General features: G+C 52.7%; 1 protein-coding gene across 1 annotated transcript; it reads right to left on the bottom strand.

Moving 5' to 3' along the window:
* Positions 1-16,202: 16,202 nt before the first annotated feature.
* LOC123083270 (dehydration-responsive element-binding protein 1C-like) lies at positions 16,203-17,241 on the bottom strand. Its single transcript, XM_044505351.1, has one exon. It carries the CDS (start codon positions 17,161-17,163, stop codon positions 16,513-16,515), a length of 651 nt encoding a protein of 216 aa, XP_044361286.1. The 5' UTR covers positions 17,164-17,241; the 3' UTR covers positions 16,203-16,512.
* Positions 17,242-17,526: the final 285 nt, after the last annotated feature.

The following is a 17,526-nucleotide window of genomic DNA, read 5'->3' as shown; positions in this document are numbered from 1 at the left end:
ATAAGGTTCAAGATAGTGAGAAATCCCTGTTGGTCTCCAAGAAAGCTGAAAAAAACTATCTTGACGACAGTGAGGGAACCCAAAAGTCCTGTCTTGATGTAGTGTTCGAGTTACTGGCCACTACTTCTGGCACAAGCTCTTCAAACTCGCTGCCTGAATCAGTTCGTCTTCTTGAGTCTCAACTTCAAGTTGAAAGACATCGATCCGATGTGCTACGACAGGAAGCCGAAGGACTGAGGAAGTCCCTGCAGAATTCAGATGCATATTTCCTGGTGCAACAGCAAGCGCTGGAGGATTTAAGCGCCAAACAAGAGAAAGTTAATAAGCTTGCTAAGCATCTTGCCAGCATTTTGGGTACCCAGGATATTGTTTCTTGAGATCTTCTGAAATGGTTTCAGTTCTGGATTTGTTTTGCTGCGGCGTTTATTTACGCTGGTCGCCAACTTTTACAACCATTGTATATGATAAGTGTAATAGCCATGATAGCCTAGCGTTAGTTGCTTGCTTATATATTTCCTTGTTGTCATGTTTATTTGTTTCCTTGTAGTCATTGTAGTTCTTTTTCCGCGGTTTGCTAGTGGCTGCAATAACCTATTTTTTAATACTAGGCCACAATAACAATGGGCTAATATTTATTGTAGTGACACTGGGCCTTCTACGGGCCATAGAAACAGTGGGCCTTCTACGGGCCGTAGAAACAATGGGCATTCTGCGGCCCGTATCATCAATGGGACTTATACGGGCCGTATGATCGATTGGCCAAACATGGGCCAAACAGACTGCATTATGGTCGTAAACGGGCTAGAGTTGGAATCGTCCATTCATGGGCCGACCATAACGGGCCATCGTTAATAGGCCGAATTTGATGATGCTATGAAAACAGCCCAACGTATTAACGGACCACAAACGGGCCGACTGTAACCACGGGCTGAATTTGGCCCACAAGCAGAAAATGACAGTAACAGGCCATAAGTAAACGAATGCTGGAAATGAGCCCAAGAATAAATGGGCTTTGAGAAGGACGAAAGATAAATGGGTTGGAAATGGCCCAACGGAATAACAGGCCGTTAATGGGTATAAGGTGATACATTGTTCATTATGGGCCAGTTTCACAATGGTCTGTTAATGGGTGTAAAGTGATACACTATTCATTACGAGCCAGTTTCACCACGGGCCCTTAATAGGCCAAGAGTTACAAAGGGCCTCATATAGTCCGAAAGACGTCATGGGTCATACATGGGCCAGAAGTGAAAATGGGCTGGAAACATATTGGATGGCCCAGTTGACGATATTGGGCCTAATTCAGATAGGGCGTAACGGGCCTTGGGTTAGCGGGCTTTAAATGGGCTATATGTTGGAAATATGCCCTAGAGGCAATAATAAAATGTTATTATTATATTTCCTTGTTCATGATAATTGTCTATTATTCATGCTATAATTGTGTTATCCGGAAATCGTAATACATGTGTGAATAAATAGACCACAACATGTCCCTAGTAAGCCTCTAGTTGACTAGCTCATTGATCAACAGATAGTCATGGTTTCCTGACTATGGACATTGGATGTCGTTGCTAACGGGATCACATCATTAGGAAAATGATGTGATGGACAAGACCCAATCCTAAGCATAGCACAAGATCGTGTAGTTCGTTTGCTAGAGCTTTTCCAATGTCAAGTATCATTTCCTTAGACCATGAGATCGTGTAACTCCCGGATACCGTAGGAGTGCTTTGGGTGTACCAAACGTCACAACATAACTGGGTGCTATAAAGGTATACTACAGGTATCCCCGAAAGTATCTGTTGGGTTGACACGGATCGAGACTGGGATTTGTCACTCCGTATGACGGAGAGGTATCTCTGGGCCCACTCGGTAATGCATCATCATAATGAGCTCAATGTGACCAAGTGTTTGGTCACGGGATCATGCATTACGGTACGAGTAAAGTGACTTGCCGGTAACGAGATTGAACGATGTATTGGGATACAGACGATCGAATCTCGGGCAAGTAACGTACCGATTGACAAAGGGAATTGTATACGGGTTACTTGAATCCTCGACATCGTGGTTCATCCGATGAGATCATCGAGGAATATGTGGGAGCCAACATGGGTATCCAGATCCTGCTGTTGGTTATTGACCGGAGAGCTGTCTCAGTCATTTCTGCATGATTCCCGAACCCGTAGGGTTTACACACTTAAGGTTCGGTGACGCTAGGGTTGTAGAGATATTAGTATGCGGAAACCCAAAAGTTATTCGGAGTCCCGGATGAGATCTAGGACATCACGAGGAGTTCCGGAATGGTGTGGAGGTAAAGAATTCTATATAGGAAGTCCAATTTCGGCCACCGGGAAAGTTTCTGGGGTCACCGGTATTGTACCGGGACCACCGGAAGGGTCCCGGGGGTCCATCGGGTGGGGCCACCTATCCCGGAGGGCCACGTGGGCTGAAAGGGGAAGGGAACCAGCCCCTGGTGGGCTGGTGCGCCCCCCCTTGGGCCTCCCCTGTGCCTAGGGTTGGAAACCCTAGGGGTGGGGGCGCCCCACTTGACTTGGGGGGCAAGTCCCCCCCCCTAGGCCGCCGCCCCCCTTTGAGATGAGATCTCCAGGGCCGGTGCACCCCCTAGGCCCCCTATATAAAGAGGGGGGAGGGATGTCAGCCGCACCCTAGTCCCTGGCGCCTCCCTCTCCCCCCGTACCACCTCTCCCTCTCGCCGAGCTTGACGAAGCCCTGCCGAGATCGCCGCTACTCCCACCACCACACCGTCGTGCTGCTGGATCTCCATCAACCTCTCCCTCCCCCTTGCTGGATCAAGAAGGAGGAGACGTCTTCCCCAACCGTACGTGCGTTGAACGTGGAGGTGCTGTCCGTTCAGCACTAGGATCTTCGGTGATTTGGATCACGACGAGTACGACTCCCTCAACCCCGTTCTCTTGAACGCTTCCGCTCGCGATCTACAAGGGTATGTAGATGCACTCCTCTCTCTTGTTGCTAGATGACTCCATAGATTGATCTTGGTGAAGCCTAGAAAATTTTTATTTTCTGCAACGTTCCCCAACAGTGGCATCATGAGCTAGGTAGGTCTATGTGTAGTTTCTTTGCACGAGTAGAACACAAATTTGTTGTGGGCATAGATGTTGTCAATTTTCTTGCCACTACTAGTCTTATCTTGTTTCGGCGGCATCGTGGGATGAAGCGGCCCGGACCGACCTTACACATACGCTTACGTGAGACAGGTTCCACCGACTGACATGCACTAGTTGCATAAGGTGGCTAGCGGGTGTCTGTCTCTCCCACTTTAGTCGGATCGGATTCGATGAAAAGGGTCCTTATGAAGGGTAAATAGAAATTGGCATATCACGTTGTGGCTTTCACGTAGGTAAGAAACGTTCTTGCTAGAACCCAATTGTAGCCATGTAAAAACTTGCAACAACAATTAGAGGACGTCTAACTTGTTTTTGCAGCATATGCCTTGTGATGTGATATGGCCAAAAGTTGTGATGAATGATATATATGTGATGTATGAGATCATGTTCTTGTAATAGGAATCACGACTTGCATGTAGATGAGTATAACAACCGGCAGGAGCCATAGGAGTTGTCTTAATTATTGTATGACCTGCGTGTCAATGATTTAACGCCATGTAATTACTTTACTTTATTGCTAAACTGTTAGCCATAGTAGTAGAAGTAATAGTTGGCTAGCAACTTCATGGAGACACGATGATGGAGATCATGATGATGGAGATCATGGTGTCATGCCGGTGACGAAGATGATCATGGCATCCCGAAGATGGAGATCAAAGGAGCTATATGATATTGGCCATATCATGTCACTATTTGATTGCATGTGATGTTTATCATGTTTTTGCATCTTATTTGCTTAGAACGACGGTAGTAAATAAGATGATCCCTCATAATAATTTCAAGAAAGTGTTCCCCCTAACTGTGCGCCGTTGCGAAAGTTCGTTGTTTCGAAGCACCACATGATGATCGGGTGTGATAGATTCCAACGTCCACATACAACGGGTGTAAGACAGATTTACACATGCAAAACACTTAGGTTAACTTGACGAGCCTAGCATGTACAGACATGGCCTCGCAACACAAGAGACCGAAAGGTCAAAGAGTCGTATGGAAGATACGATCAACATGGAGATGTTCACCGATGATGACTAGTCCGTCTCACGTGATGATCGGACACGGCCTAGTTGACTCGGATCATGTATCACTTAGATGACTAGAGGGATGTCTAATCTGAGTGGGAGTTCGTTACATAATTTGATTAGATGAACTTAATTATCATGAACTTAGTCTAAAAACCTTTGCAAAAATGTCTTGTAGATCAAATGACAAACACTCATGTCAACCTTAACTTCAACGCATTCCTAGAGAAAACCAAGCTGAAAGATGATGGCAGCAACTATTCGGACTGGGTCCGGAACCTGAGGATCATCCTCATAGCTGCCAAGAAAGCATATGTCCTAGAAGGACCGCTAGGTGAAGCACCCATCCCAGAGAACCAAGACGTTATGAACGCTTGGCAGACACGTGCTGATGATTACTCCCTCGTTCAGTGAGGCATGTTTTACAGCTTAGAACAGGGGCTCCAAAAGCGTTTTGAGCAACACGGAGCATATGAGATGTTCGAGGAGCTGAAAATGGTTTTCCAAGCTCATGCCCGGGTCGAGAGATATGAAGTCTCCGACAAGTTCTATAGTTGTAAGATGGAGGAAAATAGTTCTGTCAGTGAGCACATACTCAAAATGTCTGGGTTGCACAACCGCTTGTCCCAGCTGGGGGCAAGTCCCCCCCCCCTAAGGCCGCCCCCCCCCCCTTGGAGATGGGATCTCCAGGGCCGGCGCACCCACCTAGGCCCCCTATATAAAGAGGGGGGGATGGATGGCAGCCGCACCCTAGTCCCTGGCGCCTCCCTCTCCCCCCGTACCACCTCTCCCTCTCGCTGAGCTTGGCGAAGCCCTGCCGAGATCGCCTCTACTTCCACCACCATGCCGTCGTGCTGCTGGATCTCCATCAACCTCTCCCTCCCCCTTAATGGATCAATAAGGAGGAGACGTCTTCCTCAACCGTACGTGTGTTGAACGCGGAGGTGCTGTCCATTCAGCACTAGGATCTTCGGTGATTTGGATCACGACGAGTATGACTCCCTCAACCCCGTTCTCTTGAACGCTTCCGCTCGCGATCTACAAAGGTATGTAGATGCACTCCTCACTATCGTTGCTAGATGACTCCATAGATTGATCTTGGTGAAGCGTAGAAAATTTTTATTTTCTGCAATGTTCCCCAATACTATATGTGAATAGGCCGTTAACAGGCTTTCAATGGGCCGGCCCGCCACCTTTTGACCAAGTCAAACGGGCCGGCCTTTTCACAGGAATGGGCCTCTGTTGGGCCGTGCATGTGTCGAAGTATCATAGGCGCCTTCTGTCCAATGAGTGGATAACATTTGTCCCAACGATGAGCCAACACGAGTTTCCGCCAGCCAATGATGATTTTACACGTGGAAAATCCCCATTGGCCAGGGCTGTTAACGGGTTATCGAATCCAAAACCCGACCCGATAGCTTAATGGTGGATGCCACGTGTCGGTCACCCTTGACGAAAGCACTTCTGTGACGCTGATTTATCGTCATGGAAGTGGACACTTCCGTGATGATAATTTTGGTGATGTCATGGAACACTTCTATGACAGCACAGGTATGACTATCTTGATTCTGTCATAAAATCGTCATGGATGTACATGCATGACAAAAAACGTGACCTACTGTGACAAACACGTATCATCACGGAAGTGTATTTTTTGTAGTGACTGGAGTTTGTTTCTCCTAGTCATTCCGAAATAGAATGGCTTGACAGACCACAAGAATAATAGGCACCGATGAACAGAGTGCACACATGCTCTTGACTATCAATTGATAAACGGAGGTCAGGATACAACTAAAGAGGGACAACTCAAGGAACATATCACTTTATGAGTTGTGGATGCATAGATTAGTATGTTGAACCAAGTTCAACATATTTCTTACGGATAACCCATGCAGAAAGGTAGAACTGGCAGAGTCACAACATGGAGTCGAGAACTCATCAAGAGCACTCTGGTTGTGATCTTCTGGTTCAACGAGGAACTTCTGCCATAAGCAGCTCATGGTTTTTGGAAGAATGATATACCACGGACCTTGAGGACTATCGCAAGGTTACTAGTATCCTAAAGGAACTAGCAAACACTATCAACAAGAAGTAAGTAGGGTGAATCTCGGTTCAGAAACCCAGGAGTCGAATACCTACTAATAAGTGGCATCACGGCATGCTTTCGAGAATAAAGGCCAGAACCATCATACTGGGAACACAAAACATGGCTAGATTACTAGATGATACTCTAGACACCTAGGTCATAATAATAACTCCAACATATATGTCGAGGCAATAGAGTGCCTCAACTCACCGATTAGTGTGGTTAATCTGGCCCGAAGGAACTTTGAAACGGTAAAAGGGATTTGCAAATGCATCAGATTATTTAGAAACCTGGGATGACTCGGACATCATAATAGTTGTAAATGCTCAAGATGATTTGAGACATCCTGCAAAATGGTGGCATAACCACTCAATCATCATAGAATCAGGAATCTGAGGCTAGCCATGATTACATGGAAGTACTAGGAACCCATTTTAAGCTTAGAACCATCAATCCTATAAGTCTACGGATTAGTAACACGTGATCCTGATAGAATGAAGAGAAAGCCTAGTTTCATAACCCCGTAGGAAAGATAGAATGACTCAGATTAGAAGGGCATGAGGTAAAGGAGTAAGAGCCTTACGTTCCATCCCACACTCAATTCCCTTATATAACTAAAGAATTTCTAGACTCAACTTCGACCAGTTTGGTTTGGTAATCCTACAGGCAGTCAGGCTCTGATACCAAAGCTGTCAGGACCCCGATCCTATGCCACACCGATCTAGCATGTAACACCTCATATCACTTTGCGGCCTCACGCACATTATTCCCACGGGTGTCACTTTGCGGCCTCATATCACTCTTGGCTCACATATATGATAGTGCCGCTAGCATCCATATGACAAAGAACCCGGGCTGACATGGCTAGTCATGAACCCAAAGTGGCACTAACTTATAGGGACAGGCATACGTGACCCAGCAACGAACGTGTCGGTCATCAGCGAGTGAATCCGGGCTGTAGCAGCTGGGCTAGCAGGACTCCGAAGAATCCGGGCTATAGCAGGCTAACAGGACTCCGATAGACACCGCGTGACATTTCCCCGAAGGGACAGACACAGGAACAAAGAAGGGCACATGCCGGCCAGCCTAAGTGTTCCAAAGCAGTAGCAAGCTGCCAGGGCTCAGTGGAAGCACTAGGAGACATTTCCCGGTAAGAGAGGCTACCAAGGATAAACAACTAGATAGTCAGATCCCACACATACCAAGAAGTTCAATAACATACACACAATATGCTCGATATGTGCAAATACAACATGGCATCACAACATGACTCTACAACTCAAGTATTTTATTCAATAGGCTCTGAGGAGCGAGATATTACAAACATGGGTCTCTCAACCCAGCATTCAGAGCATACAAGTCAAAGCACAAGCGGAAGCTTAACATGTCTGAGTACAGATATCTACAAATGAAAAAAGCTGAGAAGCCTGTCTATCTACCAGATCCTGCCGATGGCACAAGATCGTAGCTGAGGTAACAAGCTAAATGTCGAAGTCCAAGCGGTACTACTAGTGAGACTAAAGTCTCTCTACAAAAACATAAAATAGGCAAGCGTGAGTACAAATGTACCCAGCTAGGCTTACATCAGAACTAACTACATATGCATCAGTATCAATAAAGGGGGTGGTGGAGTTTGACTGTAGCAAGCCAGCTTTGACTCAGTGGCTATCCTGAACTACGACTGCAAGTAACTCTTTTAAGGTGGCGCACACGAGTCCACATATTCACCATATCAATACACCACTATGGATCCGCTCTCGTCTCCCTACGAGAATGCCAACCATAGCACTCACGCTTATCTTGCGCATTTTAGAGTATCAACTTTCACTTGTCTATGAACTGTATAGGCAACCCAGAGGTCCTTTACTGCGGATGCGGCTATTCGAATAGATCATATTAACCCTGCAGGGGCGTACTTCTTCACACATGCTCTCGCCACTTACCGCCATGTACATGTCATGTATCTCAGCAACCTTCAAGCGGAAGCCTGGCGAGGGTGTCGGCCATGACCTGACTAACCACACAAGTCTCTATTCCAGGTTTATCGCCTATTTGGGTTCCATCCGTAAGGAGATCCGTCCGGGGTGTCGCTCACGGCCCCAAACGATGTGTACAGGGTTCCAAGCCCACCAAACGGGCGACACTTGGCATACCCGACCACGGTGCCTAGTCTAACCCAAGCCCACCTATACTGGGTGCCACTTGGTAGACTACTATCACAACCTACAAACATCAGAAACTAGTTGCAACTCCTGGACAGAGATCCAGTTGATTAATAAGTCGAGAGAGCTTGGAGCGTCCGGAGCCCAATGTGTGGTAGTAACTGTTCATGGATCACAAACACAGAACTCAGTTCCTGAGGATGGCTTCAATGAGACAACCCACCATGTACTCCTACATGGCCTCTCACCGCTACCTTTACCAAATCGTGTTCACACACAGTAGGACATGTTCACACACCTCCAATTCATCCCCGATGAATCAGACCCGACACAACTCTAACCAATAGCAGGCATGACAAACAAGCATGGATGAGTAGGCACATCAGGGCTCAAACAACTCCTACTCATGCTAGTGGGTTTCATCTATTTACTGTGGCAATGACAGGCCATGCAGAAAAAAGGGGTTCAACTACCGCATCATGTAACAGTTGAATCGTTGTTGTCCTAATGCAGTAAAAGAGAGCAGGAGCGAGAGAGTGGGATTGTATCGGAATGAACAAGGGGTTTTTTCTTGCCTGACACTTCTGAAGATAGTAAATTTCTTCATCGGTGTCATCGGACTTATCGTCGGTACGTCGTCTACTGAGATGGAACAGACACCGGCAAACAAGGAAGAACACAATCAATACAATGCACAACATGATGCTTGATCATGACATGTCAATATGCTGTGATTTGAGCTAATGCAACTAGCAACAGGTTAAATGAAGTTGATTTGAATCAAAGATTCAATTTCAAACTCCATATGTGATTGTTTAAATGCCCTTTATATGATTTGTCCTAAACAGCAGCTATAAGTTGTTCTAACATGCATGAAAATGGTACAGATGGATAGATTGGATTTTTCTGACCATTTTTCACATATAATTTATCTTATTTGGAGTTACAGATAATTTTCTATGAAATTTAGAAGTTTTAGCTATTTTTGGAACTTCTTGGATTATATTAAATCCAGAAAATGACTTACTGCGTCAGCCCGACGTTAGTGTGACGTCAGCAGGTCAACTGACCCGGTCCAGGTCAAACCTGACTGGTGGGGTCCACTGGTTAGTGACCCAGTGTTGTTTAGTGACACTGACAGGTGAGGTCGGGTCGACAGACACGTCAGCACAGTCAACTCTGACTCGTTTGTCCCGCCTTATTAAACTAATCTAAACAGAAATAAAACTAGATTAGTTAGGGCGTGGGGCCCTGGTGTCAGTGAGCTATGGGGGTTAGTTAGGGCGTCATTAGCCACTAATGACTTTGCCACGTCAGACGCACCAGCGGTTAGCCGCCGGCGACCAGACGGAGCGGCGGAGGTGCTCGGGATTCGTCGTTCGGCGACTGTTTGGCTCGCGGTTTGGTCCTACGGGTTGCTGGACGTGCGCCGCATCCATAGGTGTAAGCGGCAGGGGCTGATGCGGTCGGAGTTGACGGCAGATAGCTCTTTTGTGGCCGCCAGAGTTTGGACAGGTGTGGGAATGCGGCTGCAGCGCTCGAGCGAGCAAATGGAGTGGCTAGGCAGCCTCCTGGAGGCGCCAGGTACATGTCAGTGCCCCTAGGGAGAGCAGGAGAGGCTCGGGAGCGCGGGCTCACCGGCCATGGCGGACGGCGGCGCTCGGTTGCTCACGGACGGCGGCTAGACGTAGAATGTGTCGAGGGGAGAGGGGTGAGAGATGCGGGGGCTCACAGCGAGTCCAGCAAAGGCAACGACGAGGTCGGGGAAGTGCTGTGGCCGGCGAATCGACGATGACGGTGACGAAACAGGGGTGGCGATGGAGACGGTGGGGCCAATGCTCCGCTGCTCCTGGTGTTGCGTAGCTTATCGGGGAGGTCGAGGACGACACGGCGGAGCTCCTGGACCGCTCGAGAGGACGAGGGAGAGGCGATGGCTGTGGTGGTGCTCGTCGGTGGCGTCGGCGCGGTTCGGTGAGGTGGGGAAATCGAGGGAGAGAGAGCCATGGAAGGGGGGAAGACAGGAAGGGCTAGACGGCTCTGGGCGGCTGCGTGGCGTCTTCAGAGGAGTCGGGGTACAGGCAGGCAACCTGGAGGTGGCGCGTCGCGCGTCGGGCACGCAGCTGCTTCTCCTCCTGGCAGGAGGAAGGAGACAGCGCTGCCCCTGGTGGGCTGGGCCTGTTGCTGGGCTGCCAGCTGGGCCGGCCAGGTAAGCGGCCCAAGTGGGCTTCCTCTCTCTTACTCTTTTTTTTGTTTCAGTTTTCTATCTTTTTCTGTTTTGTTTTGATTTAGTAAAAATATTAAACCATTTGATAGAATGCTGAAAATAATTGTGGCCATTTATGAAATTATTTCCAACAGCCCTCAACCATTATCAGGATTATTTGGGCAATTAAAATATTTATAGGAATTAAATGCCCAAATGCAAATACTTAATGGATTAATTCAAAATTCCAGAGTGACCTAGAAAAATATGCACCATTTTAGGCAGAGGTTCGAAACCAATTCAAAAATGATGAACTTTTCTAACAAGCATTCTGGGTTTACTGAAAATATTTATGGTTGACCCTATTTGATTTAATTTTGGTGCTAGGGTTTGTCATCCTCATTTCAAATTCTTTTGAATTTAAACATGATGCAACAAGAGGATCAAACAAGAGAACAGGGACTGAGCTAGGGCTGTGACAACCACGACAGCTGCCGCCCTAGCCGCCCCGCCGCCGAGCTCGCCCTCTCTCCCTCTCCCGTGCGCAGCCACCGACGCTTCTTCCCTCCCTCTCCCTCTCTCCCAAGCCCGATGGTCGCGCGTTTCTCGGGCGACGCTGCGGCGACCAACGGCTTTGGCCGTCGCTCGTTTCACGAGTGGGAGGCCTGGCTACTGTTCGAGGCGAACATCCCAGCGCCACCGGACATGCGCGCCAGGCCGACGGGGTGGAGACTCAGCAACAGGGGAGTGCCCATTCCCCCGGTGCCCGACGTCGAGGCGCGCCCCGCCTTCTTTGCCGCTGAGGTCGACCGCGTACGAGCCTCCCTGACAGAGGAGCAGCTCGCCCACCACCAGTACGCCGCCGACAACCACGCGGTGTGGGCGGCGTACTTCCAGCGTCGCCAGAAGCAGAGGTTGGCGTCCACCAATAGGGCGCCATGGTGGGCGGCGTCAAGAACAACGAGGGGCGCCGCGTGTGGTGGGGCGCCCCCGGCCGCACGCTCGACGACGTGCTAGAGCACCTCGACGACGGCAACGACCCGCCGCTGGCATATACCCTGCCGCGGCGGCCGCCCCGGTCCACCGCCGGCGCACCGGGCAATGGATGCCCAGGAGGTTCGGTTCCTGCTCAACTTCCTCCTCGCACTGCTCCTCCCGTTCTTCTTCCCACTCCTCCGGCTCGCCGGCGGTGTTCGGCGTCAAGGCCGAGCCCGCAGCGGAGACACCGCTGGGATGGCGCACTCACAGTGCTGGCATCGTCATAAACGAGGGCGGTCGGCGCGCCTCCTCCTCGGCTCCTCCGCGCTTCGACAAACCGAAGACGGAGCCGGGGCTCGCACCCGTGAAAACGGAGTCGGGGCTCCCCACCGTGAAGACGGAGCACGGCGCCGGGGAGCTCGACGAGGCGGCGGCCCTGAAATGGGCACGCGATGACTGGCTGAAGATGGAGATGGAGAGCCAGTGCCATGCTTTGGAGCACTTCGAACATTGCTGCCGGGGCCGCGACGAAGGAGGTGTCATTGTCCTCGACGACACGCCGCCACCGCCACCGGTCCGCCATGGCGACACCGGGCAGGGGTCCAGCAGGGGCGACCGCGTCAAGGAGGAGAAGACCGCCGCCGACGATGACTGCGAGGATGGCGGCGACTACACCGCGTTCAGCAACTTCTTCGGCCCGTAGTTGTAGTTTCAGCCTTTTTTAAATAAATTTGCTATGTAAAATGTCGAACATGTTTAATATGTGCCAAGTTTGCCGAATTTTAGCCTTTGTCGAATGCTTTTGTTTTAATACGTAAATGGCGTCTGGGGTTGCTCTGGGATCGGCGACTGGGAACCCACTCGTCTCCAGGCGGCGATTTTACGCGCCCCTCGGGCCAACGGTTGGAGATGCTCTTAGTCTCGGGCGGCCGACGTGCACCGTACTGTGTCAGTGCGTCACACTCCGGTGAGCTACTAGTACAACTCCATACCTCCAAGGTAGCACGTGCGGCAGGGCCGGATGGGCGGCGGCTCGTGCCCTGGCGCCGCCCACCCGCACGCGTCCACGGCCCGCCGCTATGCTAGTACACTAGGTACCCTGCCCCGGAGAGCAGCTGCGTGGGACGGTGGTCCGGCTTGTCAACTGACCGCGCCCACGCCGCGCGCCCACAGTCCAAAAAGAAAAGAGAACAGAACGGAAAGAGACAAGTCAAGTCACACTCGATCACACCACGCTTTTCATACAGCGATGGAAAGAAGTCCGGGGAGCAATGCCTTTCCCTTCCCAGGGGACACGTGTCCATATTTTAGAGTGAGGTCACTTACGCAATAAAATGAAAATCGTGAGGTAGCCACGTGTATTTGACTATTTGTATAGAGTGGACTCCCATTTTGCCCCTAGTTTCAGGTAACAATATTTATCCCGTTTACGAGATTTTTCACATGTTCAACCAGTCTTGTGCCATAGATTAACAAATTTTGTTATTTTTTTATGTGCCGGTCGTGCATGCCACGTAGGCCGTTACGTTTGCATCCTGTTTGTTCTGCTAGACTAGACTATACCTGGCCATCTGTCGGGCCGGGCCGGGCCTACCAAAGCCCGATGCAAAAAAGCCAGGCCTGAGCCCGGTCCGGCCCTGCTGTCGGGCCTAAAAATCCGGCCCGAGCCTGGCCCATCACGCTAATAGCTCGCCCGGCCTCGGGCCTTGGGCCGAGCCTCTTTGTTGACGCGCAAATACGACAGGCTCGAGCCTGGCCCTGCCGTCGGGCTGGAAACCTAGGCCCGAGCCAGGCCCGTGGACAAGGTCGGGCCGGGACGGGTCGGGTCGGGCCGACCGGGCCGGGCTGTCCATGGCCGGATCTGGGACCCAACCAAACCGCTTACACTGCACCTGGTCCAACGGCATGATCTGCTGACCGTGATCAGAAGAAGAGAGGAGTTCCTTGGCTATCACCTATGAAATGAGAGAGAGAGAGAGAGAAGGAAGGTCCCACCCTTCCCCGGAGAGCTAGACCTTACCCGAAGCAGAGAAGAGCACACTAGGGTGCACTCGTGGTTGTCTGAAGTCGCGGAGGTGTGTGTGTGTGGGGGGGGGGGGGGTTGCGGCTTGATGGGAGGTGTCCCCAAGTGTAACGAAAAGAACTATGGTGCAAAGCGACAAGGGGGAAGCCTTCCTCCTCTTGATCTTCACTCGTGAGCCCATGGATTGGCCACTCCTCTATCTTCCACTCTAGTGATTGTTAGAGGGGAGGGAAATCCCGGTGTCTCAACTCTGACTAATAGATAGGCAGGGTTTTAGTTCTCACAGGAGCGACGCTCGGGCGGATAACGACGCTTCTTCTTCGATTTAGTTTTTTGTGCTTTGTCCTCCTCAAGTTCACCCTTCGGACCATATTAGATGAAGCTTCGGCATAGCTTCCTACTACCTTCTTTGTACGGTGAGGTTAGGGCACACACAACTGCGAAATTTGATGTAAGATTCTACAGATTAATTATAGGATTCAACGGCTACGACTACGGCTCCCGACCTCAGAGAAACGTGGACCTCAAAGAAACGTGCATAAAGACTTCTCGGTTTTCATCGAAATGGCCAGGTCGCCTGCGATATGAGAGTGTTGACAACGACATGTTGGCGGTTTGTTCCGGTAGCGACAGTGGTCCATGGACCTTCTTGTAAAAACTTGCAAAAACGTTTTACATTGTGGGCGAAGGGAGTAATTTTTATTATGTTTGAGATGCTTTTTATACTTTTGATGATGGTTCTTATAATAGATATGATCTTTTTGAAAGAAAATAAAATCAAATTAAGCTTTTATAGTATTTACAAGATATATTTCTTTTGACAGAGCTATTTACATGGAATGTAAAAAAGCTGGAGAAGTGATGTTTAGGGAATCTCCAGCCGCGCCCCCAGGAAGGCCTCCCCAGGCGATTTTTTCGCACCGGCGCCGAAAAAATGGCCTAGTCGCGCCCCCAGGAGCCCGATTTTCGCCGGCTTGGGCCGAAAACAGCGCCGGTGGACCCAGCCCGAACCGGCGCGCTGGGGGCGCCCGGGGGCGCCGGGGCGAGCTGTTTTGGCGCGAAAAAGACGCGGGCCAGCCGCGTCAGCGACTCGGTGCCTCGTCTTCCCCCAACGGCATCGGTTGCCGCGGGGAATCAATGGCAAGGCTGTCGCCGGTCAGCCTTGCCATTGATTCCTCACGGGCGGCGCTTCACGGGACGGCGCGCCGACGCCTTCCCTCCCTCGCACACGTACACACGGTCGCAGCCCGGCTATAAAAGCCGGCGGCCTCCACTCGCCTGTGCCCACACCAGCCCCGCCCCTCGCCGCCGTCCAGCCCCTCCCTCTCCCTGCCTCTCCCGAGCGCCGCCGCCCAGCCCCTCCCTCTACCTCTCCCGAGCCCGCCCAGCCCTGCCATGGCAGAACGCTTCCCCGGAGACGAGGCGGCGGCCAACGGCTTCGGCCGTTGTTCGCTCCGCGAACAGGAGTCCTGGCTCCTGTTCCAGGCGAACATCCCGGCGCCGCCGAACATGCGCGCCGGGCCAACGGGGTGGAGACTCAGCGCCGGGGGAGTGCCCATTCCCCCGTTGCCCGACGCCGTGGCGAAGCCGAAGTACTTCGCCGAGGAGGTCGAGATCGTGCGCGCGTCCCTCACCGACGCTCAACTCTCCCTCCCCCAGTACGCCGCCGACAACCACGCGGCCTGGGCGGCGTATTTCGAGCGCCGCCAGCAGCAGCGATTGGCGTCCACCAACGACGCGCCGGTGGTCGGCAGCCGGCAGAACAGCGAGGGGCGCCACCTCTGGTGGGGCGTCCCCGGCCGCACACTCGAGGGCGTGCTCACGTACCTCGAGGGCGGCAACGACCCGCCGTTGGCGTACCCCCTGGCGCAGCACCGACGCGTCGGGCCATGGGCGCCAAGGAGGTTCGGGTCCTCCTCCTCCTCTTCCTCCTCCCGATCCTCATCGCACTCCTCCGGCACTACGGCCCTGCTCGGCGTCAAGGCCGAGCCCGCGGCGGAGTCGCCGCTCGGCCGGCGCACTCGCAGCGCCGGCATCGTCATCAACGAGGGCGGCTGGCGCGCCTCCTCCTCGTCGGCTCCTCCGCGCTTCGTCAAGCCAAAGACGGAGCCGGGGCTGGCGCCGGTGAAGACGGAGCCGAGGCTGGCGCCGGTGAAGGCGGAGTTCGACGACGACGACGCGGCCCTAGAATGGGCGCGCCAGGACTCCATTGCGATGGAGAAGGCGCGCCGGGAGAAGGTGAAGGAGCGCCAGCGCGCCGCCCTGCGCCGCTTCGAGGAGCGCCGACGCGGCCGCGATGAAGACGGAGTCGTCGTCCTATGCGACAGCGACGACGACGACGACGACGCGCCGCCGCCAGTCCGCCATGGCGACGCCTGGTCCGGCAGGGGCGCCCGCGTCAAGGAGGAGAAGGCCGACGACGACGATGCCGGCGACGACTTCAGCCCCTTTCTTTTTTAGATTAGGTTAATGTAATGAAAATGCGCGAATTTCGCCGAAATTTGCCATGTTTAGCCGAAAGTTAACTACTTTTTATCATAATTTCGCCGAACGGCCCTTCTTTTTTTTTTAATACGCGCCTGGGGTGGCCCTGGGCGGCGCTTTTAGACCCCCCTTCGGGGCCAACGGCTGTAGATGCCCTTAGATTGTTTCAAACCAGTCAGCAAACTGGTGGCGTATCTTTCCTGACACTATACACTTACGAAAACTTGCTCATATGTGCAGTTTTAGCACCACTTTTCAAGAACAGGGAAAGCAGAGTATATGGCGTGCCGCGTGCATTCGCACGACACTCCCCTCCGAGCTCAGGCTGACCTCCCCGATAGATCGTCGGTTTCCGAGGACTGACGAGCAAGCGAATCCAGATGAACAAACTGCCTGATCAATCCCACGCGATCAGTAGCTCCAGAGCGCGACGTCTCCTGCGCCGTAGCCGCCGTCTTCGTCGGCTCCGTCCATATGCGAGATACTCTGCCAGTCGCCGCCGCAGCCGCTCATCCCGTCGTAGTAGTAGTGGGAATGCTGGTCCAGGTCCGCCAAGCCGCCGTACATGGCGAGGCTGTCGTGCGGTGCCGCCGCGGCCTCCTGCATCATCAGCATCGTCGTGGGCGCGGGCGCGGCCGCCACGGACACAGAGGAATTCGTCGCGTCTTTGGGGCAGGCGGCCCGGGCGAGCGCCATGGCGGCGGCGCGGATGTCCTGGGGCGTGCGGAGCGTGGACGGATCGACGGCGAGAAGCGCGGCCGAGTCGGCAAAGTTAAGGCACGCTTCGCGGCCCCGGAGCGCGAGCGCGGCGACGTCGTGGGCGCGCGCGGCGGCCTCGGGACTGGCGAAGGTGCCGAGCCAGATGCGGGACTTCTTGCTGGGCTGGCGCACCTCGCACACCCACCGCCCCGCGGCGCCGCGCCGGCGCACGCCGCGGTACACCGGGTGGCGCGTCTCCCGGAACTTGGTCCGCCCCGCCGGCCGCTTCGGCGGCGCCGACGCCACCGTCGCGTACCCGATGCGATCGGCTACGCCGTAGAGGCCCACGCCGCACTGGTCCATCTTGCAAGGCAAGGCGACGATCGTTTGCTGTCCTCTGCAGCTTGCTAGGAAAAATCAATGGTGCTGGCTTGTGATCGAGGTTGTATGTATGGTCGGGAGTGAGCGAGGAGAGCGACATGGATATTATATATAGGATTCGGCCGGGGCGCGTGGCGGGACACGGTGGCGGAGGGACGCCGGCCGTGTTGGCGTGGCGGGGTGCTTTTGCTTCGCGCGGGATGCAATTATGCAAAGCAGTCGTCCGTACGTCGCGATCTCATCCTACAAGCTACAACTAGAAGAGTTCGGAATTGCACACTTTGCATCGGAAGCAAGGAGACCGGAAGGGGGAGAGGCCACGTGGAGACGGCGACAAAGACGGCG

This window comes from Triticum aestivum, chromosome 4A (assembly GCF_018294505.1).
Source record: "Triticum aestivum cultivar Chinese Spring chromosome 4A, IWGSC CS RefSeq v2.1, whole genome shotgun sequence".
NCBI classification, from domain to species: Eukaryota; Viridiplantae; Streptophyta; class Magnoliopsida; order Poales; family Poaceae; genus Triticum; species Triticum aestivum.
Note: the sequence above shows the minus strand (reverse complement) of the source record. Positions and strands in the feature narration are given on the sequence as shown.

What these genes read in the sequence shown, in the direction of transcription:
- LOC123083270 (XM_044505351.1), bottom strand. Translation starts at nt 17,163, where the DNA reads ATGGACCAGTGCGGCGTGGGCCTCTACGGCGTAGCCGATCGCATCGGG.